Source organism: Taudactylus pleione, unplaced genomic scaffold, assembly GCF_031769625.1.
Source record: "Taudactylus pleione unplaced genomic scaffold, aTauple2 ptg000041l, whole genome shotgun sequence".
NCBI lineage: Eukaryota > Metazoa > Chordata > Amphibia > Anura > Myobatrachidae > Taudactylus > Taudactylus pleione.
This window is the reverse complement of record NW_028284443.1, coordinates 24,447,881-24,462,321: the sequence shown is the minus strand read 5'-3', so window position 1 is coordinate 24,462,321 and position 14,441 is coordinate 24,447,881. Positions and strand designations below refer to the sequence as shown.

The 14,441-nt window shown below is 43.2% G+C and overlaps 1 protein-coding gene across 1 annotated transcript in view; it reads right to left on the bottom strand.

The window, feature by feature from the left end:
• Positions 1 to 14,441, bottom strand: part of DOCK4 (dedicator of cytokinesis 4) — a 422,657-nt gene that overhangs the window by 184,228 nt on the left and 223,988 nt on the right. Inside the window, exons 13-14 of the mRNA XM_088457720.1 lie at positions 12,932 to 13,057; positions 3,725 to 3,849 (exon numbers count right to left, since the gene is read on the bottom strand). Of these exons, the coding sequence (XP_088313846.1) occupies positions 3,725 to 3,849; positions 12,932 to 13,057 (251 nt within the window). The remainder of the gene's footprint in view (positions 1 to 3,724; positions 3,850 to 12,931; positions 13,058 to 14,441) is intronic.

Sequence of the window (14,441 nt, the reverse complement as noted above, 5' to 3'; positions counted from 1 at the left end):
CCAGATGATGATTGCAATTAGCATATGACAATAGTATCATAAGAGTTGATAATTGCAAATCAGTCTGACTGTGATAAGCATGTCCAGTCAACAGTTTCATTGCAAATAGAATATGAACAGTAGAATCAAAGATGGTGTCCCAATGATTGCTACTGCGGCACCACACAGGCCAGCATGCCCTGCCACAGATGTGTGCTCTTAAGGTGCATATACATTAGCAGAGCCTCCGTCATGAGGGGACTGCCAAGACTGGAGTCCCGGATCAGGACAAAATGGGGCCCTCCCCTGGCTCCTACCACCCCAGGCCACCGGGAGCTCAGGACAGTTCCAAGAGCTCCCCTCAGTGGCTTAACAGGCCCACAGCCCCTGTCTCCCCCATGTCGGGTCAATTCTACAGGCCCGGTGACAGGGGCATAACATGTACAATAAAGGATTTTTTTTTAAATTCGGCGCAGCACGCGTGACATCGCACCGTACTGCTGAAAGTAGCCGTGAGGTGAAGACGAGCAGCTGCCAAGGTAAGGTAACTGACTGATGCTGGTTGAGATACACAGGCTGGGGCTGGCTGGAAGCACACAGGCTGGGGCTGACTGGAAGCACACAGGCTGGGGTTGGCTGGTAACACAAAAGGGGGGGCTGGCTGGTGACACAAAAGGAGGGGCTGGCTGGAGACACAAAAGGGGGGGCTGGCTGGAGACACAAAAGGGGGGGCTGGCTGGTGACACAAAAGATGGGGCTGGCAGGTGACACAAAAAGGGGGCTGGCTGCGGAGAAAGAAAGGGGCGCTGGCTGGGGAGACAGAAGAGGGTGCTGGCTGGGGAGACAGAAGGGGGTGCTGGCTGGGGAGACAGAAGGGGGTGCTGGCTGGGGAGACAGAAGGGGGTGCTGGCTGGGGAGACAGAAGGGGGTGCTGGCTAGGAAGACAGAAGGGGGTGCTGGCTGGGAAGACAGAAGGGGGTGCTGGCTGGGAAGACAGAAGGGGGTGCTGGCTGGGAAGACAGAAGGGGGTGCTGGCTGGGAAGACAGAAGGGGGTGCTGGCTGGGAAGACAGAAGGGGGTGCTGGCTGGGAAGACAGAAGGGGGTGCTGGCTGGGAAGACAGAAGGGGGTGCTGGCTTTGGACATAAAAGGGGTGCTGGCTGGGGACACACAAGCTGGAGGTGGCTGGTGACATAAAAGGGGTGCTGGGTGGGGAGACAGAATAGGGCTGGCTGGAGATGGAGAGACATTGCAGGGTTCAGAGTAGCAGAAATACAGGGGGAAAGGTTGTCTATTTTGTCAGTCCCGGGCCCCACAATTTCTGATGGCAGCCGTGCACACCAGACAAGTTTACCCAAATCCGACGGATCAGAACGACAAATCGTTAAAATCTTTAAGCGTGTACGCACTATGTTGTGCGGTGCGCACTCCCGTGGGGTCGTCAGCTGCATCGTCTACCTGACTATGCAGCTGATGACCCCCAAGCAGTGGGACAGACCCTTTTTACACTGAGGCGTCAAACCGGGGTGTTCCCGGGTCAGCACCGTTCACACGGGAGCGGGGTCTGCAGTGACCTGGCTTTTCCGGCGTTGCAGTGGACGCTTGGAGATTATGTAATGTCGAAGCGCCACTGAAGCGGGCCAATCGGGTTGCATGCGGTAAGACCCGGGGGTCATCGTGACCAGTATCGAGCTGTTTACACTGCAGGGTGACACGGGAACAACCCGTGGCCAACCCTGCAAGCTACCAGAGTTGGATTCCCGGGTCACTAGACTCGGGTGGATCTATTTACACTGACGAAAATCCCAGGTTGATGCGCGTTCACATGCAACAACCTGGGATTTTCATGTTGGTGTACTAGGGGTATAACTGTGCGTCTGTTATGTGCCACACCATACACTAATTGCTGTGGCTGCAAATCCTCTGCTTAGTTGCACTATGGTATGTTTTCAATGTCTACATTTTGACTATGTAATATAGCCAACCCCACTGACACAGTATTAAAACGGTTTACAATGCTTATTTCTCCCCTGAAGAACAACCATTGATCCACCTTCTGAAATTGCTAGAATTGTTTCTCTTCACTAATCCAAAACTTCTTGAATGCCTTATTGCTGTAGCCCTTGTTTATTATCCATTTGCTGTACCCTGAAACAGCCTGATTTTAAAAGTATTAAAAAACTCTGTGACATCCATAGCTAAGAGATATTACTTCTCATTTGGCTTTCAACTTTGGTGAACTTTCATTGGAACCATAAACTCCGCTGGTCCCTGGGACACTGCCCTATCCTAGTTTTGGCCTAACAGCATTTTCTGGAGTCACTCCTTTGAAACCCTTACTTGTACTTTGCTTCCTGCATCACAATGAATGTCCAAAGGTGTTGATGATAGCTCCCCTTCTACTCTGAATACAAACCCATATATACTGAAGTGCCAAAACTCATGGAATAGTATGTAAAGGTAATGGTAGATGGCATCACCGTACGGTGACGTCTTGGAAATGCCGAGACCTTCATCAGATGTAATCTGAAAATCTTGAGAGTCAGTTTAGAACACTGGCTAGGTTGCTCATGGCAAGGCGACGTGAATTATCAGAGTTTGAACAGGGTATGATAGTGGGTGCCTGATGGATAAGACATTCCTCGATCTATGGTGTCACGTGTGTACCGGGAATACCTCATGGAAGGGATTACCCACCCAACATGGACAGGGCACCACTGATGCTTATTCATCGTTACCAGCGTTTTGGCCAGAATTCTTGGTGGTGGCAGACAAGCGACACTGGCTCAAATCACATCCACATTCAATACAGGAGATACCAGATGCACATCCGGCAGGTCAGTGCAGCGTTCTAGCTTCCATTGGATATGGGAGCAGAAGACCCACCAGAGTGCCCGTTAACAATATGACACCGGACACAGCGCGTCACCTAGGCTCATTAAGTTGCTAATTGGACCATTGATGACTGGCATGGTCCGATGAGTCATGGTACCAGTTGTTTTTGGCTGATGGTAGGGTTTGGGTGTGGCACAGACCCCATAAGGCCGTTAACCCCAAGGCACCATGAAGGCTGGTGGTGGTTCCATATTGGTGTGGGTTGTGTTCACTTGGCATGGGTTGGATCCGCTAGTCCGAATTAATAAGTCATTGACCGGTGACGACTCTGTTGCATTACTTGATGAGCATTTATGGACTTCATGTATCCCCACAACAATGGAATATTCCAGCAGGGTAATGCACCTTGTCATCGGTCCAAAGTTGTCCAGAATTGGTTCAAGGAACAATCTGGAGAGTTCCAACGAATGGTGTGGCCACTACGTTCACCCAACATGGATCCAATCGAGCATTTATAGGACGTGGTGGAGAGGGCCATTCGCACCCAAGATCCTGCACCCAAAAATATAAGGGAGCTGTGGGAAGCTATCCAGATGGCATGGGTCAACATCTCTCCAGTGGTATTTCGTCCACTTGTGGAATCGATGCTACTTCGAGTTGCTGCACTTCGACGGGCTACATGATACTAGGCATTTATCCCATGATTTTTGGCACTTCAGTGTACATTCATACATAATTGACACTCTGGATAAAATATACACTTATACCTATATAAATATCTTTGTATACCAGGAGCAGGGGCCAGTTTTGATATCAATGTACACTGTATTATAGGTATTTATATATTTATAGCAACAAATGATAGCCAAAATCTAATTGAAAGAGTACAAATAAATCTGTAGTAGGATTACCTTTAGAAGTTGACCCTCATTGTTCACAATGACCATTGTAACTTGTACATTTCTTGCAACACTTTTACCACCCTTTTCAAATTCTCCTTTTTCTATAGTGATATACAAGTCGTTCCTCATTTCACCTAAGTTACAAGAAAACACAATATGTTTTAAACATTCCCTCAGAAGCCATTGTATAGACTTGCAAACTCTACATGATCAACACATTTACTGGCATTATATAAAACTCACAGGAGAAATACTGAGTAAAGAGGGAAAAAAATAAGAATTTTTTATTTTTTTTTTACTTACATCCCTTCCTCTAACTCCATGGGGGACAATGGAAATCTTGGGCTACAGTGAATGGAGAAAGAAGTCTGGACTCTTTTATATCTGGCACTTGAACAGGCTCCTCCCGGCTGCAAGAGTTATTCAGAACAACTAACATAGCCCAAAAAGATATAATGGAGTATACAACATTGTGGTGAAAAAAGTAGAATGAAAAAAAAATAAAATGATCCAAAAGTGATAGGGAGAGTGTCCAGTATGCAGTACTTGAGACTGGACAGGCTAGGTCTTATGATAAACTATGAAAATAATCCCGTCACCAAAAGCATCTGAAATGGAATCCAACAACTTTTTTCTGAAGTGCACCAGGTGAACTCCAACTACACTCAGGGTGTCCCAACTGTCATGCCAGCCACTTACTTGCCGGTTTAGCCCCTGAGCAAGGTGTCCCCAAGACTGCTTACTCTTTTTACTGACCTCATCAAGAACTTGAGCTTGCCACCTTGTCAAATTCAGTTGTTATCTACCTGTCCCCTGTTGTCTGAGTGAACTAAAGAAACCAAAAAGACAGACCATTCTGCCTTGGAGTAGAGGAGGGAAGAAAATTACTTGTCAAAGAAATAATCTTGTTCAATTCAGTAGCAAACAAAACCTCCCTTGCAAACGGAAGACAATGCAGAGTCTTCTTTGAGGCTGTATTCACCCTTCCAGGATCAATGCCACAGGACACAAACCAGCCCAGCATCTATTGCAGCCTCCCCAAGGTATCCTGTGGCTTCCCTAATGTGTTCCACAGTGGGAAATAATTCTTCTCTGATACTGCCAAAAATAAGACCTTTCTCTATCTGATCAGAAATTAAGACCTTTCTTTATCTGAATTCTATGTGTTTGTGCAAAACTAGTATTAAATATACACATCTATGTAACGTTAATAATTAATCATGATCTGTGACTGTTGGTGAAAATATAAAACATAACCTATTTACCATATATAGAGTAACCAATGGTAATTTTTCAAGGGATATGTTGCTAAGCCCTGAGTTCTTCAGTAATAAAGTCACTCTATAAACCATTAATAATTCTGTAGCTCCACTGTAATGTCAAAATATATTAAATTACTTACTAATAAGTTAATTAGTAATACATAAACAGTATGGAAGTATCTCTCCTTGAAGTTGATTATGGATTTCTCAAAAGTGACATTAAAAGATAAGATATGCATATGATCTTATCTTTTGATATCACTTTTGAGAAATCTATATTCAATTTCAAGGAGAGATACTCCCATACTGCTTATAAATTACTAATTAACATATTATGTCCAAGACTGAGGTGATAATCTTACCACCCTCTCGAATACCCTCACCTCCCACAAATTCTTTATCTATTGACACCACCACCATCTCCTCTAGCCCGCAAGTGCATTGTCTTGGAGTCATCCTTGACTCATCCATCTCCTTTAAACCACACATCCATTCACCTCTCACAGTCGTGCTGTTTCCAACTCAAAAATATCTCCAGAATCAGACCCGTTTTCACCATGCAGGCAACGAAGACCATCATCCACTCACTGGTCAACTCCAGACTGAACTACTGCAACCTCCTCTTATCTGGCCTCCCTGATTCACACCTGTCTCCATTTCAATCTGTCCTCAATGCTGCTGTCTGGTTCATCTTCCTCTGCAAATGCACTACTGTACATCTGCCTCTCTTCTCCTACACATTGTAAACTGGCTCCCCTTACCCCTCAGAACTCAATTAAACTTTCTCACACTCTCTTACAAAGCACTCTCTTACAGAATCATTTCCTATTTACATCGCTGACCTCATCTCTTTTCACACTCCTGCCTGCCCTCTTCACTCCACCCATGAATGCCGTCTCTCCTCCCAGATTTGGTCTGTGCTGCTCCTTACCTCTGGAACTCTCTCCCTCTCATACTTTACACCTCTCTGCAAAATTTCAAACAGGCTCTCAAAACCAACTTCTCATCAAAGCCTACCAGCTCTCATCCTAACCCATTGCTCCATGCTCACTGTCTCTCCACTCTGTCACCCATGTCTGTCTGCCCCTCCCCTTTAGACTGTAACCTCTCAAGAGCAGGACCCTCTTCCCTCATATGATTTTCCTTCCCACACTTCTACCATCATCTCTTCTCCACTGCCTACAACGCCACCCAACTTTTGGGTTCATCCACCTTGCTGCTTACTTGAGTATATGACTGCTGATGTAGCAATGTCCATGTTCTGCAACGAACTGTATTGTATGTCACGTTTGTTTCTGTTTTTGTACTTTGTAAGGAGCTGCAGACCCCTTGTTGCGCCATATAAACAAAGGATAATAAAAATAATAATAATAAGCTTTTAATAATATTACATAAAGGACTACAGAATTATTAATGGATTATATATTGACTATATTACTAGGGAAACTCGTGGCTCAGCTACATATCTCTTAATAATCATTGGTTATCATATATCTATACTTATAATAAAGTTGTAATAGTTGTGTCTGTACATAAATTATTTTTGGGAGAAATGTACTCCTTGGGACTGTGTATGAACTATGGAGACAATTTTGTTTCCCCAAAATTTTTGTTTGTCTATTCGTTCCGGTATCATGCAAAAACTATGGGTTCAATATTGTATAGCTTAGTCACCTAGAAAGAAATTGAGGTATGTATTATCTCACTGTGACATCAGGGAGAGGAGCAATAAAGGAAAAACCAGATGCTTGATACTCGGTGTTTACAGTGTGCAGGCTCCTCAAGCCAAAAATGACTTGATGTAAATAAATATATATTTTTTGGGACAAATATACCTGTAGGGACTGTTTATGAACTATGAAGACAAAACTTTTTTTCATCAGAACTTGCACAGGCTCCTCAAGTCCAAAATGACACACATATATATAAATATATATATACATACATACACACACACACACAATATATACATAGATTGCACACTCCGAATACAAGCAGTTATATATGTATGCATATAGAATTACATAGATATAAATATCTCAAGATCTATTTTGCAGGAATATCCAACTATATAGCACTAAGCAGGCAGCTTATCTTGACTCATGAAGTTGCAGTATACAGTCAGGTGCATAAATATTGGGACATTGACAGAATTTTCATATTTTGGCCTCTATTCACCACCACAATGCCTTTGAAATGAATAATAACCCCTTCCCTGTTGCGTCACAGGAACGGGGATTATAACTCCCGATCTCAGGAGGGCTCCAATAGACACCGGGAAGGCCGATAACCTAACAAACAAACCATTGAGGGGGATGCCTCTGGAACGTAATGGCGTAACCTTGAGAGACCACCTCTCGATCCAGGCATCTGTCGTGGTCCGATGCCAGGCCTGAGAAAACTGTAGGAGTCGGCCTCCAACCCTGAGACCCCCCCCCCCAGAGGGAGACCTGCCCCATCAGGCAGTGGGCTTACCATCTGACTTGGAAGCAGGACGCTTGGTTGACAAGGATTTCTTGGTCTGCCATCTCCTTTGGGAATGATCCTGTCTACAGGAAGACTGTCCCTTTGCCCTACTCTGTGGGCGAAAGAACCAAGCTGACGACTGCCTATACTTAGGGAAAGTCATAGATAGCAATCCCGCAGATTTAGATGTCGCCAGAGAAGACACTATGTCATCCAGCTCTGGTCCAAACAATACCTTCCCCACAAAAGGCAAGATTCCAGGGTTTTCTTGGAACCTGTACCCGCCTTCCAGGTCTTTAGCCAAAGGGTTCTTTGAGCTGCAACTGAAGCTACAGATAACCTAGAAGCTAAGATACAGTCAGGTGCATAAATATTGGGACATTGACAGAATTTTCATATTTTGGCCTCTATTCACCACCACAATGGCTTTGAAATGAAACAAACAAGATGTGCTTTAACTGCAGACTTTCAGATTTAATTTGAGGGTAATTACATCCAAATCAGGTGAACGGTGTAGGAATTACAACGGTTTCTATATGTGCCTCCCACTTTTTAAGGGGCCAAAAGTAGTGGGACTATCAACTCAAAAGCTATTTCATGGACAGGTGTGGGCTATTCCCTTGTTATTTCATTATCAATTAAGCAGGTAAAAGGTCTGGAGTTGATTCTAGGTGTGACATTTGCATTTGGAATCAGTTGCTGTCGACTCTCAATATGAGATCCAAAGAGCTGTCACTATCAGTGAAGCAAGCCATCATTAGGCTGAAAAATCAAAACAAACCCATCAGATAGATAGTAAAAACATTAGGTGTGGCCAAATCAACTGTTTGGAACATTCTTAAAAAGAAAGACCGCACCGGAGAGCACAGCAACATCAAAAAACCCGGAAGACCACGGAAAACAACTGCGGTGGATAACAGAAGAATTATTTTGCTTGTGAAGAAAAACCCCTTCACAACAGTTGGCCAAATCAAGAACACTCTCCAGGAGGTAGGTGTATATGTGTCAAAGCCAACAATCGAGAGAAGACTTCACAAGAGTGAATATAGAGGGTTCACTACAAGAGGTAAACCATTGGTGAGCCTCAAAAACAGGAAGACCAGATTAGAGTTTGCCAAACAACATCTAAAAAAGCCATTACAGTTCTGGAACAACATCCTATGGACAGATGAGACAAAGATCATCTTGTACCAGAGTGATGGGAAGAGAAGTGTACGGAGAATGAAGGAACTGCTCATGATCCAAAACATACCACCTCATCAGTGAAGCATGGTGGTGGTAGTGTCATGGCGTGGGCATGTATGGCTGCCAATGGAACTGGTTCTCTTGTATTTATTGATGATGTGACTGCTGACAAAAGCAGCAGAATGAATTCTGAAGTGTTTCGGGCAATATTATATGCTCATATTCAGTCAAGTGCTTCAGAACTCATTGGACGGCGCTTCACAGTGCAGATGGACAATGACCCGAAGCATACTGCAAAAGCAACCAAAGAGTTTTTTAAGGCTAAAAAGTGGAATGTTATGCAATGGCAAAGTCAATCCCCTGACCTGAATCCGATTGAGCATGCATTTCACTTGATGAAGACAAAACTGAAGGGAAAATGCCCCCAGAACAAACAGGAACTGAAGACATTTGCAGTAGAGGCCTGGCAGAGCATCACCAGGGATGAAACATCTGGTGATGTCTATGCGTTCCAGACTTCAGGCTGCAAAGGATTTGCAACAAAGTATTAAAAAGTGAAAGTTAGATTTAGGATTGTTTAGTTTGTCCCATTACTTTTGGCCCCTTAAAAAGTGGGAGGCACATATAGAAACAATTGTAATTCCTACACCGTTCACCTGATTTGGATGTAATTACCCTCAAATTAAATCTGAAAGTCTGCAGTTAAAGCACATCTTGTTTGTTTCATTTCAAAGCCATTGTGGTGGTGAATAGAGGCCAAAATATGAAAATTCTGTCAATGTCCCAATATTTATGCACCTGACTGTACATGTCAATCCAATAAATTGGGCACAAATGGGCCAGCATTACATGGCTTGCTCACGAGTTAGTAGCCCCAATCATCTTTTTGTGTTAATCCCTGAAGGAAAAACTGCAAATAATGTTTACAAAGACATTTTGTGATCAATGTCTACAATCTAAAATATACATCACAATATTAGATGCCACTAGTGTCTTTGTAAAATTAGTTCTGCTGAGCAACAACCGACATTCACGCGAGCGAAGCTGCGAGCAAACGCTAGTATAGGTATAAGGGGTATATTTTATATATTTGCCAACAGTCACGTCATGATTAATTATACAGATGTGTCCTCACTCATCCTTGCCCCAGTCGCGCCAAACAGCCCCAATGCACCAGGTCCCAAGCATCTCTGCTAGCAGACCAGGAGATTGCGCTGATTAATTGGATATGTGACACTTGTATATCTGTGTGTTACGGAGTCTCTGAATCAGCCGCCGAGGCTTTTTCCCATGCCAAGTTCCATTGTGCTTCATATGCAATAAATAAGTGTCGCATATCAAATTAATCAGTAATATCTCCTGGTGCATCCAAGTCACATTGCGTTGCAACTAAGATGCATTTTCGGCAAAGAAGACCCTATTGATAGAAGAGTTGCATTGGACCTCACTCGCACTAGGGACCTCGCGCTACATGGTGTATTGAGACTAGATGTATATCGAATAATGTAACGTAGACGTTTAAATTTAATGCTACTTTTACACAAACACTTAGGGCCTTTTTCAGACCTGGTCGCAAGCGCTGAGCGCCCGCAACCGGGTCGATGTTTGCCCACTGGGCATGCGCACGTCAGAGCTGGCTCCGACGTGCGCATGCGCGAGACCCGGCTAGCGACGGGCGCTCCGTCGCTACAGGTCTTGCACCAAAGGGGGCGAGCTGTCGATGGTGATTGACAGCTCGCCCCATTTGGGAGGCAGGCAGAGGGGTGGCCGGCCAAACGGAGGCGTTCCCGACGGAACGTTTGCCGTTTGGGGGCGGCCCCACTGACATCAGCAATGATGTCAGTGGGAAGCTTCCTGCTCGATCAGACCCGAGACCCAACCTTAGGGTCTTTTCGCAAGCCCTGATGGTCGCGATGGTCCTGACCATCGCGACCATCAACCTGGTCACTCGCTAGAGCTATGTGTGGTAACCCACAGCTTAGTTAGCGACCAGGAGGCAGCACTTGACACCACAAGCGGCCGTCCTCATTCAGAGCGACCGCTTTTATCTAGCGATCGACTCTGAAGGAGGGCCATAGTACATCTCTAAGGGTATAATAACAAAAGTTAAGTTTTAATACTTACAATAAATTTTTATCACCTTTTTTGGGGGGATTTATATTAGAGTGTACCATAAAAGTGTTTTTTCTTTTTGCTTTCTTGTAACCAGTATTCCCAGTAATACAAAATAAAACCTTGGGAGCAACACCAACCCAGTAGCATTTGAATTTACTTAATAGGTCTTAACATTGGTCACATTATTTTCTTAGTTCACTAAAGCGAACGCAGAGTCTCTTATTGCTAAATATGTTGGATGCATAATTACTAATTAAGGAGGCAGAAATTCATTATGGTGTATGGCAGCATAATTTTTAAATAGAAATCTGGGTATGGAATTAAAAAAATATGATGGTTATGTAGTACAGCAAACATTGAATGTACACTTATTTGAAGTCCAAGGGGGGAGTTCATCTAGCCACGGGACTATACATGCGGCTACAGCTCCTGAGTTTAATGCCCAAAGTTATTCAATCAGCTTTTAGTTTTCTCACGTGGTAACCCATAGATTCCGGGTTAGTGTCCTGAGCCGTTAGTTAATTGGCCGAGGGCAGCCGCGGTAAGTTCCAAAAGCTCTACTTACCGCAAATATGTGTTTGGACATCAGTAAGTTGTGAACAGAAATCCACATTAAATGCAACCTGGAGGCGGTGATTGAAAAGCCCTGGGCACTTAAGCCAGGAGCTACAAGCTCACTGTAAGTGCCGTGGGTAATTTAATTTGGCCCTAAATGGCTCATTTAAATAGCCATGAAGCCCCAGCATTAGCATCGCTGGTTATATTACCACGTAAGGTTTAAGACTTTACGTAAAACATTTTGCTAACACCAAAAATTTATGTAACAAAGCAGTGCATTAATTCTTAAGTAATGGAGTAAGTGAGGAGTACAGATGTGTCCTTACTAAGCTTTGCCAAAATCGCTCAAAAGATCCCTCTGTCTCGAGTCAAAGGATTGGAAACAGTGGTGCGCCATATTATAGGCTGTACGTAATGTGCGAGTTTTCTCAAAACATGCCTGTTCATCCATAAGAAATATGCAAGAAAATAGACCTTTCAAATGCACAAAGTAAGCTAAAAAGTACAGCAGCATGCTACTAATGAAAAAATATCATACTATTAGTGAAAAATTAGCAGAGAGCATTCAGACTAAACAACATTGCTTTCTATCCATAGGGCTAACAATGTGGAAAAATAATGTCATACATATAATACAGTGATATATGACATACATGACACACAACAATGGGGCTGATTCAGAGATGTACGCTAACCTGATAGTTAGCGCACATCTCCAATTGTAACTGCTCTGCGGCGGCAGAGGACCCGTACTGTGCATGTGCAGTATGGGTCTGCGATTCCATACGCAGTCTGGCTGCAGACTGTTAGTGGTTGACAGACAGTTTGCTGTCAATTCTCTGTGGGGAGGCGGTGGTGATGGCGTTGGCTTCCCAAAATGGAGGCGTGTTGAGGGGGAGGGAAGAGGCCAAGATCTCCGTCGGCTGACGGAGATTTCCTGGCTTCTTTTGAGCTGCTGTGATTGCCGGCTTGAGTGACCCCATGGTCACTCAGCCAGCAGAGGATCACGCAGATGATCCGATGCTGCGTCCAAGGATGCAGTTTGGATCAGTAATGCATGCAGGAGGCATGACGCCTACTGCTGCATTACCATATTAATGCTATCGCAGCTGCTACAAGGTTAGCAGCTGCGATAGCTGATCCATCTGAGGCTGAATTACCCCCAATGTACAGTAGGACAACATGATTTTTCCACTTGTAGCCGCTTTGTCAGTATTCTGTTTAAACAGTAATGTTGGTTAGTCTTCATGTTCTTTGGTAAGTCTCCCCTAATATTATGCTACTTTGAGGCTAATATTATGTTACTTTTATGCAAATATCTGTGCCAATTTTGTGCAATTGTAAATGATATGTTAAGTATAGTACAGCCGTTGTGAAAATACAGAACAATGTGAGATCTGGTGCCACTCTAGAGAATATGTATTGGGCTTAGAGGAAAGCTGAGTAAGGACACAGCTGTATGCTTGCCATCTAGAAACCATATTGTATTATGTTAAGTAAACATACCATAACATAATAAAGACTAAAATACATAATTAAATAAATGACAGAGAGGGAATGATTGCCATTTAAGCATCTACAGAAAATTAAATGTAAATGTTTTATTTATAGAATTTTTCCTCCAGCTTACCAGGCATAATGACATCTGAGAAGCCAAGCTTTCTTGTTACAGAGACCCCACGGGTAAACACCGAAGAGTAATCTCGTCTAATTTGCTCGATGTCTCCATGCAGCAGCTGAAGGGAAACTGCCAAGCCTAGAAACAAAGAGGAAGAAGGGCTCAGAAGTTAGACAATCTGTGGACATTTTGAAGATATTTACATCAGTGCTACTTAGGTCAGCAACCTTCACATCGCTTGCAAATGATTCCAAATCTGTAAAGGGCTGACTTCTCTACCTGCGTATCTATAATGAGCAGATTCCACTCAGCTTGACAACCAGTCTTTTCTTCTTTACCATGGCAGTTAGATTTGCTAAAACATAAATGGGACTATAAAACTCCTTCTACTATATAATTTGTTGACTTTAATTTACATTTTTCTTCACTTATATGGAAATATTTTCTAAATGTTTATAAATTGATTTAGTAAAATACTGGACGTCTAAATAGAGCTCTTGGAGAAAGACTTAGAGGACAAGGACATCATTCTTCTTTACATGCACGTGTAAGGTGTGTGATAAGACTTAACAGTATGTTCCTTGTGGGAATTTACTACATTGTTATGCACTGTACAGTTTCTTCCAAAATTCAGACAAATCAATTTTATAGGAAACTAAACAAAAAATACCCAGAGCATATGTACTTGCATACATATCCACTCAGGTGCAATCACCAAGGAAAGTGAATCAAAATGACTGAATTTCATCATCTCAGGCAGGGACAAGCAGATATAGAATTCTGTGTACATATTATATGTATGTTAAGTATAAAGATTCCAGACATGCTGAATTATGTAAATCTAGGGTGAACCTCTGTGTTGTCATTTTGCTTTAACCTGATGGGAGAACTTGTGAAGCACAAAAGAACGCCAATTTATTAAAATAGAGTACCATGCTGGCCTAGTTCTGATGGTTTCACAGCAAGAGTAGAAAGATATGTAAATAAGAATCCCTGCCATTCAAACACACAAGGCTACCATCATCAAGCATTTTATCAACATACTGAATCTCAAATCAGTTACAGGAAAAGAATAAAAAAATAATTTTCACAATAAAATATTGTCCTCTGTTACTTGCTTTCAGCGGTCTGCACATCCACAGTCAAATCAAATCAGTAATCTATGAGAAGCGCAAATGTGCGCTGATAATGAAGGCTATTTTCTCAGGTATATAGAGAATGCATACAACTTGGCATTGAGTGTGAATGTAGCAAAAGGTGTAAGTGTATTTGCAGTGGACATGAATGCAACGCTGAATCAGCCCATAGTTGCCAATACAACATGGAACCTGGACATTTTAATTCTAAAGGCTCAGCATTGCCTAGGCTTCTGTACACTAATATAGTTTAGTAGCGATGGGTAACAGACATTGCTTTGCTGACTGCCTGACCACACTCTCCAACTTCAAATTCTCCAGTGGTTACCTCCGGTGTTCGTATTAGTACACAAGTTTCATATACTAGTTGATGCAATTATCCTACA